Raw genomic sequence first — 27,571 nt, 5'->3', positions numbered from 1 at the left:
AAAAGGAGAAATCAGGTTTGTAAGTTACTGGGTTCTCTAATGGTTTGGTTTCTAGATGGTTTTGCATCTTTTTTTTTCTACTGTTGGAATGCATGATTTGAAAATATGTCAGTCTTCTGTTTTGACTATCACCGAGGGGAGGTCCTTCTTTCTTTCAAAAACATCAGTGACATTGTATTGCCAGGACTCAAGAGCAATGTCTGATAATGTAGATGTATATTCTGAGCCAATACATTATTCATGCCACCAGGTAGCAGAACAGCTGTCCATATACCAATAGACTTCTTCCCCATTATAAGGGAGGTAGCCAGCCAAGGCATACATCCACCCAAACTCCCATTTCCCTTTCATCTAAGCTCCTTGTGGATGAACGGTCATCCCTGACCCCTGCCTGGGTCAGAAGCAATGCAGCAAGACACAGCACATCCACGGGAAAGGGCCAGACACTTCATTTAATGGCTGTTTATTGGTTAGAAGTAATACCTAAAGACCAGGAATGCAATCTGTATCAATATCACATACTTGTTTCCACAGCTTTAATCATGCGAATCAAAATGGTATATACATACATATACCAAAGGCCTTTTCCCCCTTACAATGGAGATAGCAAAAAAAAAACAGACATAAGATCCACTCCCATCCATTCCATCCTCATATAATTCACTCCCATCCCTCCCTCTTATCTTGGCTCCTCCTGGATGACAGGTCATCCCTTCATCTCGCCCAATGCCCTGGGTCAGCAGTGTCGCAAAACACAGTACATCCACAAAGCCACTTCATCAAATCAGCAACCCCCTCTTCTCTGTCCCCTCATGCAGAAATGGAGAAGACGGAGAAATCCCTTCCGGCTGCGTCAATTTATTTCTCACACATACTCCCTCATCCCCATTCTCCACCCACTCCCTTCATGCATCACAGCATCATCCATACACAACCATTCTCCATTCACCCCTACATACATATACCAAGGGTTTTCTACCCCTTACAAGGGAGGTAGCCAAAGTCGAAGGCATAATTCCACTCCCACCCATTTCATCCCCACATACTCCACTCCCATTTACCACCCTTCTCTATATATCAAATATATATCAAAATGGTGCACAATCTAAAGGTCATTTTTGGTGAACCCATGCCTTTTTCTTCCCAATTGGGATTTCATATGATGTGGACTATATTCTGAGGTATACAGAAAAATAAAAATTGCCAATGGTATAAAGATAACTTTATTATGAAAAGGACAACAGTAAAGTGCTTTAAGCCTGAAAATAGCTTCATAAAAAAAAAGTTCAAGAATTTAGGTACTTAGGTACAGATCTGTTTCTGCAGCAGTGACAGTCCGTGCTAAATGTGCACTCTAACATAAAAGGACTATGATAGCATAGCTACTATCTACACACAAAAAAATAATATACAACTCTTTAATTAAAAAATAAGAATGGGACCAGAAACAGCATTTTTGAAAAACATCTACACTAATTTCTTTGCTTCGAAAAAGCTTTTCAAGTGCCGCATTTGCCAGAAGCCCATGGCTACCAGAATGCCGACTTGGCCGATGGACCACCACAACACACGCTGATTGGTGCTCTCTGAAGTCTGCCGGAAACGCTCCTCTCGATACTAGAAGATAAACAAAAAATTATATAAATAATCTGTTACAGCACATATCAAGAACACAGATTTATACTAACACCAATATATTCTTCCCCCTTACAAGAGAGGTAGCCAAAGTCATAGCCATAAATCCACTCCCACACATTTCATCCCCACATACTCCACTCCCATTCACCACACCCCTCCCTCTTTTCTTGGCTCCTCCTGGATTCATAATAATATGTACACTAAATGTGTACCAGCACCAATTAGCTTCCCATGATACTGGTTTCATTTTCTTAATTCCAAATTACTGATATGGTATCTGATCTATTTGACTTTTCTATCTACAAAAATGAAAAGGAGAAAAGTGCATGTGTGAAAGGAGGTAGGGGATAAAAAAGTAACGAGTGTTGGAACACACACACACACACACACACACACACACACACACACACACACAGAGAGAGAGAGAGAGAGAGAGAGGAGAGAGAGAGAGAGAGAGAGAGAGAGAGAGAGAGAGAGAGAGAGAGAGAGAGAGAGAGAGAGTGAGAGAGAGAGAGAGAGAGAGAGAGAGAGAGAGAGAGAGGGAGAGAGAGAGGGAGAGAGAGAGAGAGAGGGAGAGAGAGAGAGAGAGAGAGAGAGAGAGAGAGAGAGAGAGAGAGAGAGGATGGTAAGACAATAAAGAAAAGCAAAAGTGGGACAAAACTAACAATGAAGGTGGCAGTTTGAGATTTATACAGGAGAGTGGATGAACTGGGAAAGAGGAAGAGGTCACTACTCCACCATTCAATCAGCTATTAAGTATTAAAAGAAGGTGGTTAAGCTAGGTAGAGTAACATCCCCATCCTTTTTATTCTTATCAAATGCATCATTGCTTAAAGCGTGCTATGATTGCACCTGATGAGGTGGGCGGGGTGCAGGGATGACCCGTCATCCAGGAGGTGCTCAGATGAGAGGAAGGGTGGGAGGGGTGTGGAGTGTATTTGGGGATGAAATGGGTGGGAGTGTTTTTGTGCCTTTTCCTTTTTGGCTACCTCCCTTGGAAGGGGGAAAAAGCCTTGGTATATGTATGTATGTATGTTTGCACCTCCTCACTTTCCCAGTAATACTGCAAGTTCATTCCCAATGTACCCCTCTCACAGAACAATTTGCCTATATCTATACATTTTTTCCAATTGTCTCACACACACACACATTTTCACCACAACCATGACTACAAGCAGGTAAGAAATTATTCACTCCAGCCACCCATCTTTTCCTTGGTCTACCCCTTTCTTTCAATCGTGAACGGTGGCACTCCATGGTTGCCGAAGTCCAAGAGGATATGGCACGACGGTAAGGTAAGGTAAGTACCCCTTTCTTTCAATCTGCATTACCAATTCATGCATCTCCCAAGGGTATCTACTCCAACACATGCACAAAACATGACCAAAACACCTAAGATTAAAACCTGTTCTGTTCTCTCCCAAACCCAATCTGTATCCCCAGTTCCTCCATGAAGCCCATGGCTCCTTTGTTTCTGTGACTACATTAAATAAGCACAGTGAAAATTATAAGAATAAGCAATTAAAAATGTAGAGGTGAGGCAGATAGCTGAGGTGGGAAGACAACTGGCAGACAGGGTTGATCAAGGATGCAGAGATTGTTTGGATTGCATCAATTTATCATCCATTCCCAACTCATATCTACCTCTTGATTTCTCTCTCCCCTGCTCAACAGGTATTCCCCTTTTTACCCAAGATTCCATCCATCCTTCCCATTTTCTGTCTTCCCATCAAGTTCCCTTCATCCACCTCTGCCTTCCATACACTTTCTGCTAGTCTTTCTTCCTTTATGGATTTGGAGAAGGCATATGATAGACAAAAAGGCACTGTGGGAGGTACTACAGATATATGGGATTTGGAGGAAGTTGTTAATAGCAGTCGAGTTTTTACAAGAGTAGTAGAGCCTGTCTTAAGACTGGAAATGAAGAGAGCAAGTGGTTTGAACTAAAGGTGGAACTGCATCAGGTATGTGTCATGTTGCCATGGTTCTTCAATGTGTACATGGATGGGGTGGTAAAGGAGGTAAGTACAATGTTGATGGGCAGAGGATTGGAGATGGTTAGAGATTGTGATGAGAAGTGGGAGGTGAGTTAGTTGTTTGTGGAAAACAATCCACTTGTGGCAAGGTTAGAGAAGGGGTTAAGGCAGTTAGTCACAGAGATTGGGAAGGTATATGGTAAGAGGAAGTTGAAGATAAATGCACTTTTATTTATAACCTTCCTAGCAATAAAACCTAATACTTTGTTAGCTCTTTTCCTGGATTTAAAGTCATGACTCACTTCCACTCCCAAGTCTCTCTCACTCAGTTTTCTCTGAGGTGTTATCTAAGCTATATCTGCTTTCTGGGTTATGTAAACCTACATTTAACACACTGCACTTGAGATATCAAAGTCCATCTGCCATTTCACCAACCATGTGAAGAATTTGTTAAGATCTTCCAGCAGTATCCCAGTGTCTCCTCCTAACCTGATTTGATATGCTTTTTAGTGTCGTCCACTAACTAACATCACTAATAATCCCACTGTCCAAGTTGTTTATATACATAATGAACAATGAGGGACCTAAAAACCTAGCCCTAGGGGAACTCCACTAGTAACACTCCCCCATTTGGATTTTACACCATTAATGGTGACCCAATGTTTTCTATCAATCATCCATGCTGTAATCTATTCACTTTTCCTCATGTTTTTTTCTTTTAAAGCATTTTTTAAACAGTCTCTGGTGAGGCACTTTGTCAAATGCTTTACTAGTCAAGGTAAATAACATCATAACTATCATTGCTATCCAACGTCTTGTAGACATTAGTGTAAAAAGATAGATTAGTTACAAATGACTTACCACTGGAGAACCTATACTGTGAGTCACAAATCAAACTGTCTCTCATTATGAACATAAGAATGAAGGAGACTGCAAGAGACCATAAGGCCTACACTAGGCATCTCTTTATCCATCACCACCTGTCATCCCCATCCATAAAATTGTCTAATCGTTTCTTAAAACAACTGATAGTTTCAGCACTTACTACATGGTTAAAGATTTAAGCATTTTACCTACCAACAAGAAATTGACTGGCCTGTAGTTGTGCATAGACAATTCATCACCCTTTTTGAAAACAGGAACAATATTTGTCCACCCCCAAGATATAAGCATTAATCTAGTGTCTACCGACTTACTTTCCATTACTTGGTCACAAATTTCAAATTCATACCCTTAAACACTCTCAGATAAATGTTGTCTGGACCTGGGTATTTTGTAGCTTTTAAGTCTATCAATCTGATTGATTACTTCTACCTTACTGATGCTGATATTTGTCTACTTCCCTCATCCCTACTGAAGATCAGGTCACAGTCAGGCACCATATCTAACTACTCCTTTGTAAATACCATGAAAAAATATCTATTAAATGCCTTGCTCATATTCTTTCCTCCAAATCACACATGGCAGGAAATGGAGGAGTAGGGGTGGAGGTAATATGTACATTGAGAGAAGCAAGTAAATATCTTCCGGGATTCAAAAGGATCGTGGGAAATAACCATCTGGGAATGGATGCAAAGAAGGGGTGATTGTGCCAACGGCACTGTATGGGGCAGAGTCAGAATTTAAGAAAGGCAGAAAGGAAAAATTAAATGTTTTTGAGACAGTGTCTGAAAAGTATGGTACAGGTTACAAGGTTGGATAGAGTGAGAAATATGGAGGTGAGGAGGAGCACGGTAGTCAATAGGGAGCTGACAGATAGGGCTGATGATAGATTATTGGGATGGTTTGGACACATGGAAAGAACAAATGAAGAAAGATTAGCAAAAGTGGGGCTGAAGTCAGAGGTGGATGGAGTAAATTTGAGGGGACTACTGAGGATGGAGTGAAAGGAGCTTTATGTAAGAGATGAATGTCTGTTGAGTAAGAAAGGGAGATGGCAGGGAATTGGGGTGAGTGGAGAATGATTGTATATGGATATTTTGATGCAGCCTGGTGGAATTTCTCCCCATCTTCTATATTTTCTGCATCAGGGGATGGGGAAGAGAGGTCACAGTGTATGTGAAGCAGACTTGTTGTGGATAAAATGGGATGACCCTTCATCCATGTGGAGCCAAGATAAGAGGGAAATAAGGGTGGTGGATGGGAGTAGAGTGGGTGCATGCATTTGACTTGGCTACCTCCCTTATATGGGGAAAGAATCCCTTGGTATATAAATAGACAGATGTGGAGGGAAAGAAGTTAAAAGTGATCAACATCCATCTCTGGCTGGGGATTAGTTTCCAATCATAAAATGTTGCATGCCCTTGGTCAGAAATGTTAAAAAATACCTAAAATATTGATTGACACTTGTGCAGCCATTACTCTATATAGGAGCCTGGAATAGTGAAGACAAATCTTTACCACTCCTGCTTTACCAACAAAAATCTACGACATAAACATACCCGTTGGTAATTCTGCTCCTTTGCAATCTGGTCTACTTGATCAAGCAGCTGACGCACTCGTAGTTGCAGGTCTGTAAATTTTTCTTTCTGTGCTATGTTAGCATAGTCAATAGCATGCTCACCAACTTGGATGTCAAAGTGTACACGCTGAAAATGTAAAGAATTTATTAGTAGAGCATACGCCCACAATATGCAAGACTATGGGGTCCACAATGGGTCACATATTCCGATTTTGCATACTGTGAAGCAAGGAATCAATTGGAGAAAGGGGAGAAGTAGAGTAGAAGGTACAATTCAAACAAAAGTATTGTTTTAATTCAAATCTATATTATCCTTCCTTTCTACCTATACCACACATTTTATTAACCTAATTAAGAAGCCATTAATCAATATATTCTGATTAATATTTGATATAAGCTATGAAAATCTTAGAGTACTAGTTTCATAATGGTGTCCACAGCAATCTTCATCTATACATTTTACAAACTTGATTTAAAGAAAAGATCTGCTTGTGTAGCCTAGTATGTTTTTTAAATTAAATATTACTATCAATTAAATTAAATATTACTATTAATTACTATATTACTATTAACTAAATTGAATATTACTATTACTATTAAATATTACTAAATTGAATATTAAATATGTTACTTAAGTAATATCCATAAAACATACATACCAACTGTGAACCAGTGAACCATTTGGTTGAATTTGAGTAGAGACAAATGACATGTTCTCCTGGGGTGTGGGATGTGAAGGTGAAACGTCCTTCACTACTATACACCTGTGAAACAAAGCAAACTACAATTACAAAGGATTACAAAGGCGGAGCATGCCGACACGAGACCTTTTGGTCCATATCTAGGTCGGATGCGAAAAAAAATCATATTGATAATAAAACAACAAATAAAAACTATAATAATGTAAATAACAAATAAAATACAATATTCTACATCAAACCATTACAATCACTTACATTATAAGTTAATAGGTTGACAAGTCTTAATGCTCTGTTCTCTACGGTGATTTCTACCGATGATTTTGCTGTTTACTATTAAGTATACAAAAAAGAATTGCAAAGTGGCCTAAATAAAACTCAATCCAAATTTGTCTTTGCTGAATGTCTATGAATTGAAAATTAGTTTAAACTTCCAAATACATATATTTTTTATATTTTCTAAACCTGAAATTAGGGAGAATTTGTAAATGAAGTTAGAACAAAAAAAAAAGGTTAAGAATGTATGTATAAAAAAGGTGGTATTAAAGAAAAAAGTAAAGACAATGTAGGGAGCTTGAAGGTAGCATGTACCATTATTGGTAGCTTGACATCCACTATATTTGAGCTCAATGACTATTTGAGGACAGAAGAACCTATCATATTCAGCAAACCAAATCAAAGATCTGAACATAATTGAAGGTCATGGTGAATATACATAGAAAAGGGAGAAAATTGGCAGGAAGGGAGGTGGTGCAATGATAGTTGTGATCTGATTGTGGCAATGGGAGATGCAAAGAAAATGACTGATGTGAGAGAGAATGATAGGGCTATATAAATAGAGTAGATACAAAGAACAATGAACGAGATGAAAGTTAGTAAGGCATCCTAGTTAGATAGCCATGAAGTAGATTGTTCTATTAGGGTGCATCCTGTTATTATTTCTAGTGCTTTCTTTTGCATAAATTGTAGTGCCTGTTTTGCCGAGTGTTGGGAACCAAGCTGTGAAAGCATAGTTAAATGTGCTTCTCATGAACTGTTTGTAGGCCCTGATTTGATTTCTTTTTGTTGTACAAGACATGTACTCAAGCTTGATTTCAGAATATTTATTTTCTAATAGACTTCTACTGTAAGATCCTTGACATAAGCTTAAGGTCATGTGAGGAGGGGGCAAAGGTAGTGATGTAGTGGATGTTAGTGAAACAAACAATTACTGATACAAAAGGTTATATTCCCATTTTCCTTAAGATCACACTTACCCTAGATAAAATTATCTTATCATCTGGGTCTCTGATCTCAACGTGCATGGCCAGACCCGGCGAAGAGGGCATGAATCCACCTGTGCGAGGGTCAAACAGCTGCAACTTGTAATTGCCTGAAAGAAAAAAGGATAACACTGAAGTCTATGTACAAGTATTTTTTTTTTCAACTTCACATTCTTCAGTGTATTCAGGGATGGAATGGGTGGGAATGATTTTATGCCTTTTCCTTTTTGGCTACCTCCCTTGTAAGGGGGAAAAAGCCTTGGTATATGTATGTACATTCTACAGAAATAGACTTCATATCAAGTATATACCATATTTTTATAAAGATGTTTTCCCACATCACTGATGCAATTATTACCTATATCATCTGACAGCTCTTATCAACAAGTACTTTGAATCCCATAAACAAGTACCTGGTCCCGAAAATTAATAGTAACGTCAATAACGACTTTTATTTTTTATTATTATTTTTTTTTTCTGTGGGGGCTGCGGTGCAGAGTAGCACACCTGCACATCAAAGACGTTACAGAAATGTGAAAAGGACTGGGATACGAGGCAAATTACTTTCAGTATTTGGCCAGATGATTTTATACCTTTTTCTTTTTGGCTACATCCCTTGTAACGGGGAAAAAGCCTTGGTATATGTATGTATGTATTTGGCCAGATATTTATTCATCAATGCCCACAGAGGAAATGCTTATACAAACTTTCTTTACTCAGGTGACATGGCTCTATCCCGCAAAGGGTGACCATCATTGTCTGCTACATGAAGTACCTTCCCTCATGTCTCATTTGATGAGAAAGCTGGCAATGGGACATTTTTTGGTAAATTTTTAGAAGTGCACACCTACATGATATAGTAATAGAAAAATAATAACTTTGTAAATTATAACACAATAACAGACAAATGTAGCCGCTTTGACTACTCCAAACGTGTTTGTTTTGTTAGAGGTGGAGGTTGAAGAAATTAAAGTATGCTAAATTTATATATTCTAACCCAACCTAACCTTACCTGCATTTAGTAATGTGGTACCTGTAATTCTAGACGTCATCAGGCCGTCGTCATCAAAATTCAAAATGATAACAGCTATCCAATGATATGGACAAGATTTGCATCCTTGCAAATAACTTTATAATTACCCCACTTAATTCTCTAACAACCATCTGAGGAACTGACTTGAATTCTGATATGGCAGCAGAAAAGTAGGAACCTTAGTATGGCCATCATGTTCAGTTCAGTATTTGTGAAGTTTTATCTCACCCGCTCGCACAGCAATTTGTATATTTTTTGCATCTATATTACCACAACTCCAACAAATATTCTTAGTAACAGTTCTTGCAGAAATTAATATTAAGGGATTGTGAATAAATAATTTACGCAAATTTCCTATTACCCACCATTTCATCTCATCCATTTGCTCAACAATTTGTATTTTCTTTTTACACCTATACTACCACAACTCCAACAACTTTTCTTAGGAACATCTTTCCTACATTTTTAGGTTAGGTTAGGTTAGGTTAGGTAGGTAGGTTAAGTAGGTCAGGCTAGGTTAGAATAGGGAAGACAACATATTTCACAAAAAAATACTGGATGATACTCTTAATAAATATGGCTCTTCAGTGCCAGGTAGTGGGAGGGTTGCAGGAATTATTTTTTCAAAATCCTTCAACATCAATTTCAACAATAAGCGTTACTAAGTCAGAGTTGTTGTCATCATAACATGGATGCAAAAAAATATACAAATTGCTCTATTAGCTGGTGAGATGAACTTCAATATTTCCTTCATTTCCACTTGATTGAGGGGGTACAATCACTGCAGATCTAGTATGCTAGATATCCCTACCCTAAGACTGTAGTCCGTACCTTCCTTTGATTTTGAGGGTTAAATTTCCGTTCATAAAAACCATCGACAGCAGTTCTGCAGTCTTACTTACATTTTTCAATAATTAGCTACATGGTCACCAATTTTTGCATGGAAAAAACATTTCTCGTTATAGTAACAAACATCAGTCAGCAACAGCCAACACCGAAGAACATAGCAGATAAGTGCAGACTTGTTTAAATATGGTATCAAGTGTGGCAGGTGAATGAATTTCAACATCTGATAGGAGACTTGTCTCTTCTGTGTTTCATCTTCCTAGTTTCCTATCTACTTGGCAAACATCACAGATTTCTAGGTTTGCACCAGTTTGACAAGGGTGATGGATCATGGAAGGCCTCTGGCCATACCCAATACCTCCAACCTCCGGGTTGGATTCGTATATATACCAATACCAACACTTTGATAAAGTAATCCTTCATTGCACATTTACGTGATTACAAATAAAATATTCAACGACAGACGGTGATAATACTGTTATGAGTATAGTAATAAAACTTACCTGTGACCATAGTTTCATCCGGGATTTCTTCGATAAAACATTTTCTCTCCGTTTCACCTATGTGAAAATATAAACCTGTGGCTACATTCATAAAAAATGCAATCACACAAACAAACAATGCGTTCTTCCACATTTTCTCTTTGACCGGACGTTATTCACATAAATTTCCCTTTCACGCTGATATCTCCTAAAGTTCAGCCAACTCGGCCGAAAGACAGTAACCAATGGAGAATCTCATATCTTATCATTTGGGACAGAATTAATTACAAGTGTTTTATCTTGATATATTTTTCTTTTATAATATTAGGATAAAATTTATTAGATATTATGTTTGGGAAATATTTTTATATATACTTTTATCTTTATAAAACAGGTTTTCATTTGATAGATTCATAAGTTCTCCGGAGTATACTTACGTGTACGTCATTTCTTATAGTTAGATCGCTCTATTGAAATCTCATAATAGTTTCAGAATGTATTAAAGATCTAGATAATTTATAGTCACTTGTTCTTGTGTTTACATGTTAATGTTTTCCCATGAAACCTGAAGTAGTGAAGGAAGGTTGTATGTGAAGGTTATTTTGGAAACGAAATTGAAGAAGATGGAGTGGGTGATATACCTTGTAGGGGCAATGGTACTTGCTGTGGTCCTGGTTGCATTATCTTGGTTCAAAAAGGATGAACAAGGTTAGAGTCCAAAATATATTTTTAACACCAAATATAGAGAGTAGTAATATGGATAAAAATTAAAAGCATGTTATAAATATTCTAAGTACAAATTTGTGACAGCTTGATTAATATTTTTCAATTAAGTCCTTGTGAATATCTTTACAACAAGCCAAAGTGCTGTATTGTACAGATAACTGTATTTTATTTGGGCATTGTATTATATAAGTGCCATAGTCCAATCCTGTAGCACTACTTCTGTGAATGAGAATATAATTAAGCTGTGAATTTTGTCTGCCAATTACTTCTGTCAATCTTTAAGTACCCAGTTTGATATCCCATCAGGTCATGAACCTTGTCTGTCATCCAATGATGAGTTCGGACAATTTATTCATTCTAAGTAGATCAACTTATCAAGTGTCATGGTTACTCTCTGTCGTGATATTTTATGTGTTTAATGGATGAATAACATGTTTCATATGTAAATCATAGTATGGTGGAGTATTCTTTGTGAGAAGATTTTTCCAGAGTGGCTACAGTGTGTTTTGAAGATTCATCGTTACCTGTTTGAGAATTGAGAAAATATTATTTCTGGCTGCTTGGAGAATAGATTATGTTAAAATCTATTAAAACATTTATCATGTCTTTCTTTTTTTATGATTTTACTAACATTTTTCCTTTGTCTTTGGAAACAGCTGTTTTTCTACTGTTTCATTTGCAGATTTTTTTTAATGGTATTGCCTCATGGTATTAGATGAAATGGATGGGAATGGGTATATATATGCCTTTTGACTTTAGCCACCTCCCTGTTAAGGGGGGAAAAAGCCCTTGTTATATAGATGAAATGGATGGTTCATTTGATTCAGCTAGAGTGTAACCCATTTACCAAAATAGATAAGTTTAACCAAAGCCAATTCTTGTGTTCTATAATACCTCTTGAGGAAAATTGTATACATAGGGATACATACATATATGAAGGGCTTTTTCCCCCTTTCAAGGGAAGTAGCCAAAGTCAAAGGGCATAAATCCACTCCCACCCATTTCATCCCCACATACTCCACTCCTATTCACCACCCATCCCTGTTTTCTTGGCTTTTCCTGGATGACTGGTCATCCCTGCATCTTGCCCACTGTGATAAGTTTGGAAATCTATTCATCACATTTTGATACATCTGCAGATAACGAAGGAGGTGGACAGCGAGTTCGACCACGCATAGTCGAGGGTGCTGCACAAGTAATCCAGGCCCCCAACCGTGCAGCAGCCAACAGAGGTGCCAGAGCTCGTATGAGAATTGCTCGTAAGTGCTCAGAGATCAAGGAACATTACTGTTCTATCAACTTGTATTTGAAAAATGTCTATTAGGGTGGTTTTGGTACATTCTGTTATTATTATTTATAAGATGTCTTTGTTTTCTTGATTTCTGGGAATCATGGTTAGGAGGCATAATCATTTGTGGTTCTCATGAATTGTTAGTAAACTATAATTGGATTATCCTTCTGCTGGCTAAAACCTGTGTTTGTCACTGATCCTAGTATGTTCAATTTCATATTTCCTTTTACTGTTATATCCATGATGTGTAGACTGAAGGACATTTATCAAATGTAAGGCCTATAATATTTTGTTTCCTTACCTATATTGGGTCATATTTCTCAAACATGTTCAAGTATCTTCTTTCTGCCTCACACAAAGTTCAGTTCTGCCCCATGCAGTTCTGTAGATACAATTACTCCCTCATACACCCTTCTGTTATCATTTATTCTGAAATATCTATTTCTCATCAATCTTTTTATTTCCCTCGAGATTTACTTCTCTCCTTTCCCCCACACCTCTATTTTCAGTCATTGCTAAATGTGACCCCACATACTTAAAGCTCTCCATTTTTTCTATCCTCTCACCCTTCAAACTCACATCCAACTTGCCACCATCATCAGTTCTTATACATCTCGTACAACTAAGGTTGACGTATGTCATAGAACACCATATGACAACAAAACTTTCTGTATTCATAATCAGATCACTCTCCAGATAACATTTGGAAATACAGTAGCAACATTTATATTTCCCTTAAAATTCTTATGGATAAAGTACTAGGAAGTTGTGCTTAAAAAATGTAAATGTTTCCTCAGGTTCCACAGGCAACTTACAACCTCACATTAGTCAGCAACTGTCCTTATTATACCTTCTCATAAATCCCTATGAAGAAACTGGATTGTTGTATGTGTTGCATTAATGTGGGTCTGTTGCTGTCATCAGCTATCAGGGGGGAAATAGTTACCATTTTTCCATTTTCATTTTATGAAAAATTGTAGGAAAACTAGTCAAAGATGATAGAGAAAGATCTTGGGCCAAAGATGAAGGAGAGGGTATTGATAGGGCTTGAAGATAGGCAGGAGAGAGATGAGTCTTACCATATCCATGTCACAGGACCATCACTAGCAGATACTTATCACTGATTAATTTTGAATTTAATTTTGTACAGAGTTTCACAAAGTGAAAACCCTACAGCCCCACAGTAGCTGGTAAAAACCCTTGGATCCTCCCACAGATCTCTCTTGAATTGTTGTCTGTGATGTATTAAAGTTTTTATGCCATGGGCTGAAAGTGGTTGAGGAATGGAAGTAGTTGCTGGTTGTCAGGTTTCCGTGTATGGAAAAATGTTAAAAAGACAGTTGATTGAGAGAAATGTTGGGCTCAGACTAAAGAATGAGTGTCAGCCCCATGATGTTGGTAAGGGAGTTGATAGATCTTGAAAATGAGCAACTTTGTTGTCCATTTTATAGAACTACCACATGCAGGTACATTGTTCACCTTATCATTGGTCTTAGGTAGATATGTATTGGAGCTAAGATCTAGTGGACTCCAATATAAAAGCCCTAAGATATCTTTGAGGTCATGGGCACCTTTCAAACTTAATGGAGCTGATTTTATAGGGATCAGTATTTACTGATATCTTATCCATGAATTAACCTATGGCCTCCAGGCAACCAGCCACATCAGCTGTTGGTATAGCCTGTAATTCACTCAGCGAAGGGGATTTTTTATTGATGAATGGAGTGGATGAATATAGGATAGGACAGTGTAGCACAAGGTGTTTAGTGTCATCCGTGTGGTGGTGGTGGTTGCATCTACAGCAATTCAGATGTATTGCCAGGCTGATTCTGTGTTGGTGCTGTTTCAATGTAGGATAGGGACTTGAATATAGGCATGCCTGTACAAATCCCCCGACAGGGTAGTAAAATGTGTAAAGGTAGTTTTTATTTTTTGGCCTAAACCAGTAATTTAGGCTTTATCACAATAGGTGAAATTGATCAATTCTTATACATATCTCATAAACAGAGGCACGCAGAGAGGAGGCAGAGAGAGAGGAAGAGGAAGATCTAGATGTGGGAGATGAAGTAGCCTTACCTGATGGTAAGGTTGGTAAGAAGAAGCTACAGAAGCTTCAAGCTAAAGCAGAGAAACGGGCAGCACGAGAGGTAATATAAACAATAGATCTTAATGAACATTGCACAATATACTTTTTTTTTTAATTCAACCAAATAATCTCCATCCACAAAATGTGGTGGTGAGACATGGAAAATTAACATAATGGATCCTTTTATTCTCATCACTTTCATTCCTGTAAACCAGAAGAGATGAAATATGTAGCAAGAAACATTTTGGGCATATTGTTTTCAAGATTTATGTTTTCTCTTTTCTCTTACTACATTAAGGCAGAGGAACGTGACAGAGAGGAGAGGAAGGAGAGGGCAGAGAAGATTGCTGAGTTACGCAAGAAGGAAGAAGAAAAATTGGTGAGTAAAAACTGCATATAAAACATAGATATATTTAGGTCTTTCTGTCTGATGCTTTACCACTTCTATACCAGGGGCCACTTGTTAATTTATTTTAGCTATTCCCGACACTGCTTCTGACCCAGGGCAGTGGACAGGATGCAGGGATGACCCGTCATCCAGGAGGTGCCAAGATAAGAGGAGGGAGGAGGGTGGAGGGGAGTGGAATGTATAGGAAATGGAATGGGTGGGAGTGGTTTCTATGCCTTTTTCTTTTTGGCTACCCCCCGTGTAGGGGGAAAAAGCCTTTGGTATATGTATGTATTCCTAAGTCATATTATTCATCTGAGACACCCTTTGATATTAATTAAAAGGTCAAAACTGTCCTGATAAGCATTTTTGTATTGGGAGATATAGTGGCTACCACCAAGTTATTTTACACATCTTGTTGACATCTCTTCATTAGCAAAGGACTTGAGTAAGAATTTTGTGCTGAACTTATTGCAGTTATTGAAATTAAATGCACGTCATAGCTCTGTCTCTCTATATACCAAAGTCTTCTTCCCCTGTTCCCATGGAGATGCACCTCCAGGGAGAAGTGTTGATGATTATTGAGGACAAAGAGCAGGGAGGTAATCCTCCATGATTATCTTGCATGTCTTTTGTAGGTACTCAGCATTGATCCCATCCAATGCATTCAAATAAAATAACCAATTTTTCTTGATGTTTGTAGGCTGAAGAGGAGGCAAAGCGTGAGGAAGAAGAACGAATATTACAGGAGGAAAAAGAAAGACAGGAGGAAGAAGAGTATCAAAAGTTGAAAGCCAGTTTTGTAGTCCAAGAAGAAGGTTTTGATGAGGAGGACACTGAAGAGAAGGAAAGGGACTTGCTGAAGGAATTCATTGATTGTATTAAGGTAAACACTTTCGTTTTTTTGATGTGGAATTTATTAATACCCTCTCAACCACCCTCCCCTCCACCACCATTTCCCATTTATGCTTGTCTCTTTTTCTAATATTGTTTGTTATCATCAGCTCCCTTTCTAAACACATCTAATAACTGTTCACTGTAGTTCTTATCTGATACCCTAAACCTTCTTACTCCATTTATTGCCTCACCTACCCTAGCATTGATATCCCATAACAGCATTTCAATTACATTCCTCCCGAAACTGTATGCAGTCATTTAAATCATTCAAAAAGGTTTCCCTCTCCTCTTCACTTTTCTCATCACCAGGACTGCATGCACCCACAAGAATCCATATCTCTCATCCCAGTTTCATCTTCATCCACAGTATCCTTAAAGACACTTCCCTCTACTCCACCACATATTTTCATATTTCATCATTTACCAGCAATGCTATACCTTCCCTCCCTCACCCATCACTCTCGACAATACCCACCATACTTCCAAACTCAAACTTGCCTTTCCCATCTGTTTCACTCATCACTAACACATCCATCTTTCCTCTCACAAACATATTACCAGTCTTTTCCCTTTTACTCTTGTCTGTACCACATCCACACACATTTAATGATTCGGATGCTAGGGTTTGTTCCATCCATCTCTACCTTCCACACATTTTGCTAGTCTTTCTTCATTCATTCTTTCCATGTTCCCAAACTATCACTGTATTCTTCAGTCAAACCAGGCTGCCAGTTCCTTTTCCATCCTCACTGTCCAACTCGCCTTCCTATTTCTCACTCTATCCATCCTCATAACCTCCAGTATACTTCTTAAATGCTTCATCTCAAACTTGTTTAATCACCTCAGTACGACTCAAATTCTCACTCGCAGCATCAGCTGCCATGTGTTATTTGCATCACACTACTTGCATTATAGAATATTAAGTCACTTCTGTATTACTTGTTTGCTTTTATGCTGAGTAATAATAAACAGAAAATGTGATCAAACCGGTTCAAAGAATCCAGGGGTAACTCATGTACAACTACAAAAAATAATATATAATCAAGATTGTAGGAGAGAGGTCAAACTGCTGGGTGAAACGTCAAATATATTGGATCCCATACTCTGCGTTTGGCCTCTCTCCTACAGTGTTGTTGCAGTCATTGCTGCTTTTACTTATATAATCAAGATGCTGATGCCGGCAACCTCACATACCCAATCATGCCTCATGATGCCTTTGTAGGTGTCATCGTACCGAAGTGGTTAAATTCCTCCTTCCTGCCTCCCTTAAAATCCAAGTCTCTCTACCCATACACTATTATATGTGCAATCACCCCTTCATCTTGTCATCTCTGAATACTTATTTTTCATGACACTTTTTATTCTCTCAAGACATTTACTTCCTTCCCTTACTTTACAGTTTACCCCAGCCCCTACTCCTCCCTGCCCTGCTGCATGTTACCCTAAATTTTTTAAATTCTCCACTTCCCTCAACCTCTCTACTCTAAGATATACCCCCAACTCACTGCCATTGTCACCATATACATATTATTATTATTTTTTTTTTCGCATCCGACCTAGATATGGACCAAAAGGTCTCTTGTCGGCATGCTCCGCCTTTGTAATCCTTTGTAATATATCATTGTGCCTGCTTGTTGGATACATAATATATATTATCCTTTTTTTATGCATAGCATGAGAAAGTTGTGGTGCTGGAGGACATTGCAGCAAGGTTCAAGTTGAAAACGACAGCTGTAATAGATCGCATCACTAATTTACAGGAAGAAGGAACTCTCACTGGTATGTTCATTATTGTTTAGTCGAAGGGAGATAAGATATTAATTGCTGGATCTAAGAAATTACTTGAAAATAGCTGTGGTTTGGTATACAAGCAAATCTTGTATTTAGCAAGTTAGGATCCTTGAGCTATTATTGGGTAATGAATATAATGATAATTATTGCCTTAGGTTGCACTGAGTGGAAAATTCACAGCTCCACAGTAGCTGGCAACAGTGGGGCTGTGGGAAAAAGCTTTGGACTGTTGTCTGTTTTGTATTGATGCAGGATTGTTTCTGTATCACTGAGTGAAAGTAGTAGTAGGAAGAGGTGGAGAACAGTTGTCAGCTCTTCATATGTGTAAAGGTGTAAGAAATACAGTTTAAAGTTGATAGAGATCTCAGACCCTCAGAGCTGTACCTCCTGATGGAAGTGAAGGGTTTGACAAGTTTATGAAGAGTTCTGCTGTCTTTCTTGCTGGACTATCACTGATCCCCATCATTAGTTCCTTGTGTAATGAATTTTCACATAATGAAAGAACTTTAACAGGGTTTGTTGAGGAATGACATTACATTGGGAGCATTCTTCTTCCTCCCCCCTCCCCACTTGCCCAAAAGATATACCCTTTGCCAAAAGCTTCTCACATATCTCTCATTGTAAGTATTTATTCTATGCATCTTCTTTCTCTTCTAAATCCACACTGCTTTTTCCCTAGTCACTTCCTTCGATCCTCTTCTAATCCATTCAGTTAGCACCATCACATACACATTACCTACTACTCTTAGCAGACTTCCCCTGAAAACTATTGTAGTACAATCATATTAGTCCCCTTTCCCCTTCTATAGTGGAATTATACAAGCATTACTCCAGTTCACTGGTACACTTCCTTCTCTGAGACCGGTGGTTCTTTACTTGGGGTATCTGTAATCCCAGAGAATACAAAACCATAAACCTGGGGTATGATAAATGCCGGCCAGTTTAGTACCATGTTTACAAAGGGGGGTAACAAATATATATTTGACATTATTTTTCTTTTTATGGATACATTATTTTTGTTCAGTAATTAAATAAATCCACTTTCTACTAGTGCTATAATTAGAAACATACCGGTCTTCCATTCACATAGCTGTGGGTTTAAATTGTACACCTCTCACAGATTCCCAGTAATCCAAGCACTTTTTTCTAATAGTATTGGTTTTTTGATGATGAGTACAAAGATAATTTGTGAGATCTCATGGGGTGCTAATTACAGGGGCTTAGACATTAAACAATATCACCAGCCATTCCACTAAAACTACTTCACCCTTTGCCATGTCAACCTTCCAACCCAAGTGCCTTCTCAGTTTTCACCTCTTTCAATTTTACTGGAGTTTCTTCATTTGCCATAACCTCATTATTCTCCTCTCCCATCATTGTCATTCTCCTTTTGTTCTCTTCCTAATATTAATCATACTGTAGATAAAAAATATATATATATATATATATTTCCTTTGGATCTGCTATAAAATATTATGAAGTTTAAGATGACTTTAACAAAATGGAAGAAGATAACTTATGATTAGTCTCCAGTTTCATCACTGTAAGTGTTTTTTTTTTTATTCTATTGTGGGACCACTGATGGGCACCTACATGTGGTAGGCCTGGAAGAAAAACAGTAAAGCTACCCATTCTCAAAACTTGTCAACCCGTCATTAGGTGCAGCTTTGCAGGGCTAACTCTCAGTCTCCAGAATGGGACCTAGATTTCTATTAACTTCAACTGTATTTCTAACACACATGGGGATCTGAAAACCGTCAACTGCTCTCCTCTTCCTATCATTTTCAGCTAGTGATATATAAACAGTCCCACACTGATGTAACACAGACAATAGTTTAGAGTTTCTTCACAAAGGAAACTGTGGAAGATTCAAGGACTGTTTTGAGCGACTGTGGGTTTTCTTAATGAAATTTGAGGCAACAGTTGATTGATTCATTCATGACATTGTCAGTATGCTAGAGGTCACCTGTCCTGAGCTGAGTAGGTGAAATTTTCAAAATTTGTAGTACATGACTCCTATGGAAAACACCTTAAATTCCCGTGATGTCATTGCTCATCTATTTCATCTGGGTTGAAAGGGGTGATTATACATATAATTTCTTGGAAAAAATAATTCTGATAATTCTGTAACAGTAGGTATAATTGTTGGGAAAATATACTTTGGTGCAGATTTGTCATTAAGACTAAAGTGTAATCCCAATAATTGTAAAACTAGGTTTACTTGTATTAAGCACTTCCGCCATTTAATGAATATAGTGAATCAACCTGGGTGTTTGTTCACATCAATGTATTTACCTAATTGTAATATACATTGTTTCTGACCCAGGGCACTAGGCGAGATGCAGGGATGACCTGTCATCCAGGAGGAGCCAAAATAAGAGGGTGGGAGGGGGTTAAATGGGAGTGGAGTATGTGGGGATGGAATGGGTGGGAGTGGATTTTATGCCTTTGGTTTTGGCTACCTCCCTTGTAAGGGGGAAAAGCAATTGGTATATGTATGTATATGTATAATATAGAGGAAAGGATCAATGTTTGTGGAATTCCATTTCCTACTTTCCAGTTTATTATACCAAGCTTACTGATAAACTTAAGGAGATTGTGTTATAAATTCAGCTTGCAGAAAATACGACATCATATTCAGATATTAATGATATCTTATTTTAACAGGTGTGATAGATGACCGCGGAAAGTTTATATATATCAGCAGTGAAGAGCTAGAGGCAGTGGCAAAATTTATCAAGCAACGTGGTCGTGTGTCCTTAGCCGAGTTGGCAGATTCATCAAATACTTTGATCTCACTTTTCCCAGAACCATGCTCAGCCTAAACTCAACCACATTTCACTTCTATTTATGAACTATTTTTCTTTTGTCTGTGTTCATGAATTAATATAATCCTCAAAAGGAAAGAGAGCACAAGTGCAGGAATGTACCATCAATGCAAATTTGCAATAAGATTGCTTGAAATAGAAAACTTGTAGGTCTACAACAAAGCTACTGTCCAATATATGTATCATACCCAAGGCCATGCTGAGCTGGATATAGGCCAAGCCTCGATTGGAAATATAGGTCCTGTTTTGAATTATTCATGAAGTATTTTTGTAATCAGTGCTAAATACAAGTGATTTATGTATGGATACATGCATGTACATGAGTGTATATGATATATTTACAATTAGCAATACAGTATAAAAGAAATAGATGCATTTATATGTAGGGTAAAGACATTTTTTTTTAATCAAGAGGTGTATAAAACAATGTAATAAGCCCTTTCAAAATTGTAGGCCTATGCCAACTAACCAACCTGGAATCTCTCTGTTCTTGTTTAAGTATGCCATGCATTGGTGACATTTGAACTTGGATATTCTAAGCCTTTGAAGTTCTAATTCTTGTAAAATATGATGGGCAAATATTGTGTTAATATCTAATATAGCTAGTTTTGTTCTCCATCAAAGCATTATTGCCCTGTTGTCCACCTTCAGAAACATATTGACACTCTCCTCTCCATATGTAGATGCAACCCCAAGGGGCTAACATTCAGTTCCTGGACCAGGCTCAAGATCTCATTGTTTCTTGCACCTTTTCATACAAAGAAAACTGACAGCCAGTGACCGCTTCCCTCCTACTACTATATGCCAGTATTCCTTCCCAGAAATATCTATGGAAGAGTCAAAGGATTTTTGCCAGCTCTGAGGATGCAGGTTTCCAGTCAGTGAAACTCAAAACAACAATAACTATTACCTCTAATATTATGATCAGGTCTTCATGTGTTTCTGTTGTCTAAGGATCCATTAGAAGAAAAAAGTTTTTATAACTTGGTATTAAAAGGTGATACTTCCTCTTAATAATGCACAATATTTTTTCATGGGAAAAAATATTATTATTTTGTTAAATCATAAGGAAAATTAGGATGATAATGGTAGTATCAGAATCTTTAATAAAAATTATAGTTATAATAATATTTTGTATTATTTTCATGTTAAATGAACAAATGGGGAGATAGAGGGTAGAGAGATTTCAGATTTTCCTAATCCCAGAGATGCTAACTGCTGACTTACCAACTTGTGGCATCTTTGGTATTTTCTAACAAGAGGAATGTCTGTGGAGCAAGGAAGAGAGAGTGCAAAAGAATGGAGGGAGTTTGTAAATGGATGAAAGGATGACATGGCCTAAATGGATCTTCTCATCTGTATTGTACAGTGTTTTAAGTGGATGAGGTGGAGGGATCACCATATAGTGGAGCAGTGTAGGGTAAACCTGTAGGGCCTCGTAGTGGAACTGCTGTGCCTCACTGCACTACTTTCAACCCAAGTAGTATGGTCCTAATTACACTTTAATAAGGTACATGACATGAAAGCATTATGTACCAAAGTATCTATATAATATTAAAGCATTGTTACATATTCTTAACTACGCAATTACTGATACACTAATACTTATGTCATTACGTAACAGTAGAGTCTCCTAGCGTTCACCTAAATTCTGTCCCAGTTTTGATATTTGCTTGGGGCGTATCCCGATGTGCCGAGGTTCTTTTGAGTGTGACTGTTCTCTCATGGTTAATGTCAAACAATTTTAACCATTAGAGAGTTGAATTGGGAACAAACGATTCTCCATTGGCTGAGACCGCCATTTGCTCCGTGTTCACCTGGAAACTAGATAAATTCGTCCTTACCAGAACCGAAATAATCAACAGTCATTGTGTCTGCACCAGAGCTGGGCGCGTTACCGTCGGACAGGTAGTGCGTTACCGAAAAATCTGGGGTGCGTTACCGAAAAATCTGGGGTGCTTTTCCGTCAATGCGTTACCGGTTTTAATTTCCCTAGTATATATACATATACGCAGTAACGCGGACCGTTCTAAGGAAATTAAAATCGGCAACGCATTGAGGGAAATGCAACCCAGATTTCACGTTAACGGAATACCCGGAAGACTTTTTTTACGAGTGATAGCATGAATAATAAAGATACTTGCAATCTTCAGGCGCGATTTAAGCTTTATGGCACTCATGGGATTTATGGAAAACGATAAAGCTCAACCGTATTATCACCATGAGTAGGCTTCTGTCTCAGTGATGCGTCTGTGTGACTGGGAGTTTTCCCTCCTGTGCGCCATTCGTTGATCTCACTCCCGCCAAACATCCGCAGTGTGATCTCTCCTGCTTGACGTTACGGAGCATCACCGGTCATTCCCTCACCTCGTCAGTTAAGGCCATTGGAATATCTAGCAAAATGGTACTTGAGGCACCGTCAACAGTATCGCCTGTAGAAAGCAATTCTCATGCGACGGCCAACGCTTCTGCCGGTGGGGAATCATTTGGTTCGGGTGCGTTCTATGTCGTGGACTACGTGGTGTTTGTGGGCCTGACGCTGGCCAGCGTCGTTATAGGCACGACAGTGGCCATCCGGAAGAAGAAGGACGACAGTGCTGATGACTATCTGCTGGGGGGCAGGTCAATGAGTATTGCGCCCGTGGCCCTTTCCTTAATTGGTGGATTTGTTTCGGCGATTTCCATCTTAGGTATGTTCTCATTTCTAAGTATTCTGTGGTGATATTTCAATTTAGGCACGTGGGTTAACTTTGATTACAATGGACGACCGGTATTCATGTAGTTACTGTTGGTGGAAGCAATGTTGTTTATGTTTGATAAGATCAATAGAATTTCGAGTAAACAGCCTTGTATTTGCATCCGTGATCAGGTTAACGGCACAAAGACAATCACAACTGGGCATCACCACCTGGGGTTGCCAACCGTCCTTTATTTCAAAGGACAGTCCTTTATTCAGCTCTATTTGTCCTTGTCCTTTATTGAGATTTGAAATGACACTATTTGTCCTTTATTTTGAAATCGTTTTGACTGGTAGTTCAATTTCCTACTCTCAAGATGTGATGATTGCAAAAGTGTTTACTTCATGTAGGAGTGCAGACTCTGTCAACTCTGCATTCTGCACAATACCAGTCGCACAGAGCGGCAGACCACAGACCAGGGTGTAAAATTAGCCTCATTTTATGTACAACTCAATTTTCCATGAAAAAGGCACTCATTTTGGGAAAACAAGAAAATCGTAAACTATGTTACTAAATATGAGAAAAAAAAATAGAGGAAGAAAGGAGGTGCCGTTGGACGTTTGGAAAGGCAATACTTCCGCCTATCAGCTGAACTCACGAAGAACCAAAACAAATATAGCGTATTATACAACAATGTAATGATGAGACCCATCACAAAATCGAGCCGCAATTTGTTATAAATACCAGAAGAACAGTGAAATCTATGTGAGAAAACTTGTAAAAGTAGTGCCAATGTTTCATGTTATTAACAGATATTTGGAAAACCAGAATAGATTTCGATGAATTTTAACATTCGGCAAATTATGAAACGTAAGTTTCGTAAGCCATTCGAAGCTAGAAGGAAAGCTTAAATTAAAGATGGATGAACTTTTTGATGAAGAAGTATTAATTCAAAGAAACTTCGATACTATCAAAAGCTCTGAACTCTTCATAAGCTCAAAAACAACAACCAGAAAGTGGTATTTTATTTTGAAATCTATGGACTTTAAATGTATCAATGTTTTCAAAATAGTTTCTTTTGTACAATCAATTCCTGGAACATCATCTTATTGTGAGAGAGTTTTTAGTTTAATGTCATCTAAATGGCGAGATGAAAGGAATTGATGCTCTGTTGAATTAATTAAGAATGAACTTCTCACACATTTTAAATTTTTTATGTCCTTTATCGTAACTTAACGGAGTTGGCAACCCTATCACCACCATTGTAAGGACACGACCCAAATCAACCGCCATGTTGCATCAAAACAAAAGCAATGCACTCCATCATATGATGGAACCTGACTGCATGTGTTAACAAGAACACAACAAGGAACACACATCCTAACCTAAAAGAACACTACATACCTAATCCTCCTGTGCAGTGGCGGCTCACTAGACATTTCTCGTTAACATGCTACTTGGCTTTACTTGGAAAAACGACTTCGGTTACGATCTTTTGTTTTCCAAATTTCCAAATGCGTCATACAGGGAGAAGCTGAATGACGCACTAAAGAAAGTTAAACTTATACGAATGTTTGACGCATTTTTTGAGATATTCTTACGGAAGTCTAGAATATTGTAACCGAAGTTCTTTCAACTCAAACGAAGTAGCAAAATCAAGTAGCATGTTAGCTTAGTGTGTCGTCATCTACTGTAAATAGGACAATTTCCTTAGTGTTTTGACTTTACCAGTTGCCTCCTTTTCCACAGGAAATGAGTTCGACACGAAGGCAACTGAACGACCAGCTAATCAAAAGCAGCAGAGGCTGCAACTTCCAATGCATTTACTCCCCACAACGATACTGTCGATTTTTACTTTTCTGAGCAACTCTTCCAGATTTTCAAAATCTTTCACTGCCCTTGAATATAATGAAAACGGTTGGACATTATAAACAAGGGAATTCTATAAGAAAACCGAGGGATTCATTTTTCAAAGTGAACAAGCATTCCAAGAACTAATTGAAATGCAGAACAATAGTTGGCGTTGGAAGCTCTTGTAATTATTTTATTTCCTCTAGGTGATGTTTTATTTCAGAAATACTAAGATTGCAACCTATTAAATTTATAGTCGTTGCTGATACCATTGACTATGGATTTCTGAATATTAACTTTCGTGTTTTGTCTGCAGCAAGAAATTTCTCAAGAATTGTCCTATTGTTTATTCCAAATAATGTCAGGCGTGTAAAGTAATGATTTCAATACTTTGTAGGTATATACCATTTCAAAATAACTTTCTATGAATCGCATACTGTAATCAATTTCCCATGAATTACAAATAGTGGGCCATGTGCATAATTTGATGACAGATTTCAGCACTTCGTAAGTACATGCCGTTTCAAAATAATTGTTCATATTCAAGAAATCAAACTAATCTTGGATTCAATATATTTCTATTCCCACCAGGAACCTCAACTGAAATGTATTACTACGGGACTCAGCTGCAGATGTCTTTGTTGGGATGTCTGTGGGGAGCATTGATCGTGACGAAGGTCCTGCTTCCAGTGATCTATTCACTGAAACTGGTATCCGTCTATGAGGTAAAACACAATTAGCAGCGACTGGACTTGATTTGCTGTGTTCACTATTTCCATGGGTTCAAACCATACCATAGTCTTTTTTCTTGTCACTATACAAAGGTGTTTTTCCCATGTTAACTTACTTATTTGATGTCGGCTACAGGCGTTATGTTATCACGCTGGGTTAATTTTCCTCCAACTTTTTCCTCCGACCTCCGATTCATCGACTGTACCACCCACCTCCAGAACGTTTTCCGCCGTAAAATCGCTATGGGAAGCTATTTCGTTTTCTTAACAATATACGTTGAATGTCATTTGGTATGCTGGAGGAAAATAATTTTCCTAAATTTCAATAATTTATTCATTTTGTGCCCGTAGAAGTGTTATGTCTTACTGCATTGCTTATGACCTGAAGAGTGGTTGGAGTGGGCAGGGATGACCATTAAAAAAAAAAAAAAAAAAAAAAAGATTACATGGGTGTAGGTTGGCTTTGTCTAGCGGAAAGGATTTTTTTTTAGTAAATATGTGTATGTATGTGTATACATGCATGTATGTGTGTATATGTGTATGTATATATGTATGTATGCATGTATTTATGTATATATGCATGCATTTATATATGTATGTATGTATGCAGAAAGTATTATGCATACCTTCACCCATTTTACCCACAACCTCAGTATAAGAAGACTTTATGTTTTTTGCTGTGAAGGGCGTTTCTATTGGTAGAATGGAGTTCCCTGGCAGAAGCTAAAACAAAATCTGAAGTATCAGTAGCTGTGATAGGTTATTTATGTATTTTATTTTTTATTGACATTATCATATTTTTTATTTATTAATTTATTATTATTATGATTTTTTTTCGCATCCGACCTAGATATGGACCAAAAAGTCTGTCGGTATGCTCCGCCTTTGTAATCCTTTGTAAAAAAAAATAAATGCCTGTAGTCTAAGCGCACAGTGAGACGCAGGCGACGTGGCACAGAGGAAAGGCAGGTTTTCTGTTGTTGAACTGAAATACAGTTTGAACTTCTCTCTCATTTGAAATGTTTCCCGATGTAATTACTTCCTCGGCACTTCAAGTGAGAAAGAAGTTCAAACTGTACTATTCAGCAACAGGAAGGCTGCCTTTGCTGTGCTGCGTCACCTGTGTGGCCTGCGCTCAGGTGTTTATGTTCAGAGTTGGTTTAACCGTTGCTGGGGGCCTTGTTCACATTTAAAAAAAAAAAAAAAAAAAACTTCCCCAGTAGCTCTCAGGTGATAAATGTCAAATGTGGTTATATGATGAAAGCGCAAGCTCTGTGTAAGTTAGGCAGGTATTTTGAGATTGTGAAACATTTGTACCTGATAAGTATGATACAGACTAATAAAGATAAAACCCAAGGTCTAATACTGCACTACATTTCGAAGCAGTAGCTAAACTAAGTATTGCATCGTGAAGTTTATTGTTCAATTTAGTTGAGGTTTTCTAAACATTCCAGCTTGTGGAAGCTCATTTTTTGATGAATGATTTAGAACTCCACTTTTTAATCCGGCCCTGTCTGTTCTTTATGTATGTTTTTTTTTTATGTGATTCAGTTCTTCATCTTCCCATTCTCCTTCCAGTACCTGGAACTCCGTTTCAAATCACGCTACGTAAAGAAGCTTGCATCGGTTCTGCAAATGGCGTCTGCCGCAATTTACATGGGGATTTGCCTTTACGCACCCTCCCTCACCTTCTCCACAGTCACCGACATTTCCACCATGACATCCATAGTTATCATGGGCGTCACTTGCGCTATTTACATCTCTATTGTAAGTAACGATTCGATCTCATTAGTACGTGATGAAGGAAGTTTATGTATTATCATTTAACAGAAGTATTCGGCGAGAGGGAACATAAGAACATAAGAAATAAAGGAGACTGCAAAAGACCATAAGGACTACACAAGAAAC

The 27,571-nt window shown here is 38.0% G+C and overlaps 3 protein-coding genes across 3 annotated transcripts in view; 2 read left to right on the top strand and 1 right to left on the bottom strand.

The window, feature by feature from the left end:
* Nucleotides 1-1,207: 1,207 nt before the first annotated feature.
* eca (transmembrane p24 trafficking protein eclair) lies at nucleotides 1,208-10,656 on the bottom strand. Its single transcript, XM_076211472.1, has 5 exons — nucleotides 10,418-10,656; nucleotides 8,030-8,145; nucleotides 6,735-6,839; nucleotides 6,056-6,202; nucleotides 1,208-1,617 (listed from the first exon to the last, which is right to left on the bottom strand). The coding sequence occupies exons 1-5, from the start codon at nucleotides 10,548-10,550 to the stop codon at nucleotides 1,468-1,470; spliced, it is 651 nt and encodes a 216-aa protein (XP_076067587.1). The 5' UTR covers nucleotides 10,551-10,656; the 3' UTR covers nucleotides 1,208-1,467.
* Nucleotides 10,657-10,841: 185 nt separating this feature from the next.
* Nucleotides 10,842-21,531, top strand: Ddrgk1 (DDRGK domain containing 1). Its single transcript, XM_076211471.1, has 7 exons — nucleotides 10,842-11,104; nucleotides 12,262-12,381; nucleotides 14,421-14,560; nucleotides 14,798-14,878; nucleotides 15,591-15,773; nucleotides 17,458-17,563; nucleotides 20,243-21,531. The coding sequence occupies exons 1-7, from the start codon at nucleotides 11,020-11,022 to the stop codon at nucleotides 20,398-20,400; spliced, it is 873 nt and encodes a 290-aa protein (XP_076067586.1). The 5' UTR covers nucleotides 10,842-11,019; the 3' UTR covers nucleotides 20,401-21,531.
* Nucleotides 21,532-22,654: 1,123 nt separating this feature from the next.
* Nucleotides 22,655-27,571, top strand: part of LOC143040413 (sodium-coupled monocarboxylate transporter 1-like) — a 21,384-nt gene continuing 16,467 nt past the window's right edge. Inside the window, exons 1-3 of the mRNA XM_076211470.1 lie at nucleotides 22,655-23,093; nucleotides 25,524-25,657; nucleotides 27,242-27,430. Of these exons, the coding sequence (XP_076067585.1) occupies nucleotides 22,805-23,093; nucleotides 25,524-25,657; nucleotides 27,242-27,430 (612 nt within the window). The 5' untranslated portion in view covers nucleotides 22,655-22,804. The remainder of the gene's footprint in view (nucleotides 23,094-25,523; nucleotides 25,658-27,241; nucleotides 27,431-27,571) is intronic.

The sequence above is a fragment of the Oratosquilla oratoria genome, chromosome 28, assembly GCF_046742065.1.
Source record: "Oratosquilla oratoria isolate Oo_2021 chromosome 28, ASM4674206v1, whole genome shotgun sequence".
NCBI lineage: Eukaryota > Metazoa > Arthropoda > Malacostraca > Stomatopoda > Squillidae > Oratosquilla > Oratosquilla oratoria.
Note: the sequence above shows the minus strand (reverse complement) of the source record. Positions and strands in the feature narration are given on the sequence as shown.